Source organism: Cupressus sempervirens, chromosome 2 (assembly GCF_028749045.1).
Source record: "Cupressus sempervirens isolate cs-2001-9-10 chromosome 2, ASM2874904v1, whole genome shotgun sequence".
NCBI classification, from domain to species: Eukaryota; Viridiplantae; Streptophyta; class Pinopsida; order Cupressales; family Cupressaceae; genus Cupressus; species Cupressus sempervirens.
In genome coordinates this window covers 371,398,143-371,403,537 of record NC_143119.1, presented here as the reverse complement: position 1 = coordinate 371,403,537, position 5,395 = coordinate 371,398,143, and the positions used below count along the sequence as shown (strand labels likewise).

The 5,395-nt window shown below is 38.3% G+C and overlaps 1 protein-coding gene across 1 annotated transcript; it reads left to right on the top strand.

The window, feature by feature from the left end:
- The first annotated feature begins 541 nt into the window (after positions 1–541).
- LOC149572685 (pectinesterase-like) lies at positions 542–3,578 on the top strand. Its single transcript, XM_089813766.1, has 2 exons — positions 542–1,529; positions 2,558–3,578. The coding sequence occupies exons 1-2, from the start codon at positions 560–562 to the stop codon at positions 3,247–3,249; spliced, it is 1,662 nt and encodes a 553-aa protein (XP_089669892.1). The 5' UTR covers positions 542–559; the 3' UTR covers positions 3,250–3,578.
- Positions 3,579–5,395: the final 1,817 nt, after the last annotated feature.

The window sequence follows — 5,395 nt, the reverse complement described above, 5'->3', positions numbered from 1 at the left end:
TTCCATGACTCTAGATAAAAGAGCGCTTATACATTTCTTTTTTGGCTGCAGGATGGTAGATTGGATCAAATGGTAGGGTGGGAAGGGAAGGTAGGAAGAACGCGTCAGACAAAGATAGATATCAATCAAGACTTATTATATATATCTGATTTCCATGTTTCTACATGGGTTGACAGATGGATTTCAGGAATATAAGAGTATCATGTTACAGGTCTTACATTGTGAAATTTTAATTTCTGACCCCTCTTTTAAAATGACAGATTCTCATTATCAATATGCCATATAAGTCCACTGAATCAAATAAAATATGCAAAACAACGAGTTTAATCAAAGGCTGGTGTTTGTTCGTTTATTTAATTTAAAATTAAGGTAAAGTCAATAGACGTAGCTGTAATGTGCCGCCAATGAAAATTACGAGTGCCTAATTGATTAACATGGATGAGCTCAGACATTTGCGATTTCGTTGACTTGTATAGTTTATGGACTCTATAAAATAACTCACAACCCTTTGTATGGCCATTAACATTCTTCGTTCTACTTTGTGTTATGAGAATTAATCATGGCTTCTAAGTTTTATATCCTTGTGATTCTGCTAGCATTTCTCTCTTCCTATCGATTCACAGTCGATGGCCAGAGCAGTAATGTTAAATCTGCCTGCGAATTAGCTGCCAATAGGACATACTGTGAGCGGAGCCTGAATCAGAGTCGAGTATCATCTCGAGATGGGCCTAAGAGTTTGAGTGAAATCATAATGAAAAATAGCTTGCGTCAAGCTAGACTTGTTGAAGGCTCTATTTATGGTAGGGGCAGTTCAAGGCAGAGCCAAGCTGTAGAGGATTGCAGATTCCTCTACGAGCTCACGGTGGATTATATAATGGCGAGTCTGTCAAAGCTGGCAAACTCCACAACATCGACTGTGGGATGGAAGAGCGCGGTGGATATTCAGAGTTATCTGAGTGCGGCCCTCACTAATCAGGCCACGTGTCTTGAAGGACTCAAAGAGGCGAATGTGAAGCCCCGCCAATTTCCCTTCACCGGTGCTATTTCTAACGCCTCTGATTCCGTCAGCAGTAGTCTGGCTTTGATGAAGAAGTTCTTCATTGCTGGGAAGGCTCCTGTGAAGCGTTCCCGCACCGTCAGCACTCGACGGCTGTTGTCTGACGATGATTTTCTTTCTCAATATGGATCGGTAGATGACGGGCCACCGTCATGGTTGTCTCGCGCTGACAGAAGGCGGCTTCTGCAGAGCGCCTCAGACGGTGACGGCGTTTTATTCGGTGATTTCGTGACTGTGGCGCAGGACGGTAGCGGGAATTATACCACCATTACTGATGCCGTCAATGCTGCTGCTAATAAGAGCGCAGACAGGTGCGTGATCTATGTTACCGAAGGTGTGTACTACGAGAACGTTGACATTCCCAAGAACAAATACAATATCATGCTCATCGGAGATGGTATAGATGTCACTGTCATTAGTGGGAATAGAAGCGTGGTGGATGGATGGACTACGTTCAATTCTGCAACTGTGTGTAAGCGTCTCACCTCTCGATCTTTTCTTTTCTCCAAATATGGTATTTTTATTACTAGGATCCTGTGGTGCTCTTCTAACACATGGTGCATAAGCATTCTAATAAAAATAGCACTAGAATACACTCATGATTTTGATTTATAAAGTAAAATATATTGTTGGGATTTATAAAATATTGTTTGGATAGATTTGTTTTTAAGAGGGATAAATGTTTTATTTCAAAATTATAAACTACTGAGATGAGGGATCTCAGTTCTAACATAAGAATTCAATAATACCATTTCAATTAGGTATGAAATTTAACAAACATTATATTTAAATAGTCATATATTGGCAATTGGAACATTATGGCTCTTATATATTTTAGATTTTTTTTAATTTAAAATTTGCAATTCTCTACTTGTACTTTTAGGATGAATTAGTATTGAACTCTTTCCAATTCCTAAGAATTCACTAATCACATTGTTGCTTTAGAATTTTAAAGGAATAGAACTAGAATAGTCTAATGATCTAATTTATCTCCTTGATTGTAATAGTTGACATATCTATATTTTATTAATATTTTTGGTAATAATTGATATCTTTTGCTTGACATTATTAAACAAATATACAAAATCAATTTGAAATCATATATTTTTAATGAATAAATGTTAATAAATAAATCTCATAGACAAATAAAATGTTTGACAATTATTTTTAAAAAATTATATGTTAGACTTTTCTATACACACTTCATAAAACATTCAACTTGTACCCAATTTATACTCTCTTTTCTTAGTGTTGACGTAAACATTTCCCTACAACCATATATTTATGTCAAAGCGTAAATTCGAAAATTATGTAAGCTGATCTCAACCGTTTAGATTTACTTTATTCTCTTAAATCCGCTCCCTGTCTTTATTGCGTTGTCCGTAATTCTCGAAATTCCCAGTGAGATTCGTTAGACATTGAAAATTGTGTAACATGTCGTGTTCAATATGGTTCGTCTTTCTTAGATCCGTTGTTGACCGTTTGGTTGGCTTAGTACAGCTGCAGTTGGGCAAGGTTTTCTCGCACGCGATATCACAATCGAGAACACGGCAGGAGCAGTGAAACACCAGGCAGTGGCTCTACGAGTTGGATCAGATCTATCAGCCTTTTACCGTTGCAGTTTCAAAGGCTACCAAGACACTCTCTACACTCACTCTCTCCGTCAATTCTACAGAGAGTGCGACATCTACGGCACAGTTGATTTCATCTTCGGCAACGCCGCAGCAGTTTTTCAAAACTGCAATCTGTTGGCAAGGAAGCCGATGGACGGGCAGCAGAATCTGTATACTGCGCAAGGCAGGACGGATCCAAATCAAAACACTGGAATGTCAATTCAGAAGTGTAATGTTACTGCTGCGCCGGATCTGGTTCCCGTAATGAGCTCGTTCCCCACATACCTTGGTAGGCCGTGGAAGCAGTACTCTCGCACTGTTTACATGCAGTCTTATTTAGACAGTTGCGTCCGGCCAGCTGGGTGGTTAGCGTGGTCTGGAGACTTCGCCTTGAGCACGTTATATTACGGCGAATTTGCCAACACTGGACCCGGCGCAGATACTTCTCAGAGAGTCGGCTGGGGTGGTTATCATGTGATGAACAACATTGATGCTCTAAATTTCACTGCGACGTCATTCATCTCTGGCGACACCTGGTTGTCATCGGCTGCTGTACCTTTTGATGCAGGCTTACTTTAAGGGCAGACTACCTACAATGCATATTTCCCTTCACAACAGAATTGCTCTAAAATTTATTCTTGTAAAGATGTTAAGGAAAAACAGTAACATAATTGACAACAATAACTCCATCTCTTTCCATCGAGTATTTAGCTTTTGTGCGAATAACTCTGACGGAAATTTAAAAAGCCACTGGAACATCAACTTCTAATTTGTGAAAGAAAATCTTATTCTTTAACATTTGTAGCCCACGATTCATTCTATCAAGGGCATTGTTTGGTGTATATGCAAATTTTATCATCATCATTATTATTATAATAGTAAATATAAAGTTTTTAATGATTATTGAATTTGATCTTTAATCTTAATATTATTTCTAATTCATAAATTATAACATCATTATGGTGATAAAGATAAAGTGTAATTACACAAGTTCTTGAATTTTATTTCTATTTGAATAACAAATGTTTGGAGACACAACGAGAATGCAAAACTTGAACAACAACACTTAATTCCATGAACAAATGTAACTTAAGAAGACAAAAAATTCTTACAGAAATATATAGTAAAACAGAAATATGACTATCAATTAACAATGAAGACATAAACTTCTAGCTCTACAACTTTCTTCCTACACTATTTCAAGCCCTCTCAGTCATTGGGGGGATGGATCTCCCCCCACCATTATCCCCTCCTCTGGAGCGGGTACTTGTGTTCCTAGACGTGGAACTTGTCTTGTTCGCTAAGTCCCAAAATGACATGGTGCTACATTCAGTGGTTATTCCTAGCCTGATGGAACCATGTGATGTTCTTGATGATTGCACCTGCTTGGGCCCCCACTCTCTCGAGGGTCCCACGATGGCTATGAATGAGATTGAAATCCCAAAGTCAAACTAACTTAGGGCTATAATTGGATCCAAGATTTCCATGAACTCTAGAGAAGAACCCATGTTTTCCTCAAGGGCTACTGGACCACAGATCTTACTTCTGGACTCTGTGTTTGATTCAATTTTCTTGGGCCTATCCTTGTATCTTGTTGGAAAATTGGTCTTGCTTCAACCTACAGAGGATATGGTGAGAAAATGGTGCTCTACTCGGTGGAAACTATTTGGTTTGGTGTCCATTTTTGTGACGGCAAGCTCCCTTTTCCTATTAGCTTCATTAGTGAAATGGACTATGAGTTGGTCATGGCTGGTTCTTGGCATTTTGGTAAATACTTATTGATGATCGTGAAATGGAAATTAAGGTTTAACCTTGAGCACAACCTCTACAAATCTACACTAGTTTGGATAAGATTACCCGAACTCCCCTTAGAGTTTTAGGATGAGCAAGTGTTCAAAAGGATTGAAAATTCTTTTGGACATTTCATTAAAATGGATATAAGGACTAGCTCCAAAACTAAACTAGGCTTTGACAAGTTTTGTGTGAATGTGGGTATGAATAAACCATTGCCGACCATGTTTGATCTAAAATCTAAATGGCGTACTTGGTTGCAACCGATGGTTTATGAGAAAGTTGAACCCTTTTGCCAATGGTGCAACATGTTTGGCGATTTGATAGTGGAGTGAAAAATGGGCAAGAAACTGAAGGACAAAGTTACTTCACTTGGTGGTGGTGGTGTTAGAGAGTTCGAATATTGTAGAAATGACATACCAAACTAGATCCCATGAGACCACAAATGTGGTAAGTTTGATGTGAGCAAGTGTGGAGGAACTCCAGGATCTAAAAATAGCTTGTAGTAGGGATAGGGAGAAGGTTAGAACCCTTATGAGGGAGGGTTTTGATGGGCAAGTAGAGGAGAACATCTGTGGTCAAACTTAGAAAAAGGTAACAATTGAACATAAAGAGGGGGAGATTATTGAAGCTCATTCCATGCAACTGGCCCAACTTGGAGAAGGACAACTGAATTGATTATTGGTGGTGTAACGCCCCGCCAAGGGATCCAAAAGAATTAACCTAAAGTTTCACTAAGTTTGCTAAACATTTTTTTTTTTTAAAAGTAAGAATGTATAACATACACATCAAACACATAGTAGCGGAAGCAATAACATGTAATCATCGACAAACATACATTGAAAGTTACATTTCTTAAAGATCCCAAGATGTTGAGTCACGTTTAAATTTAATTAAATCTAAGTCTAACAACTATCACATACATATGAAAGAA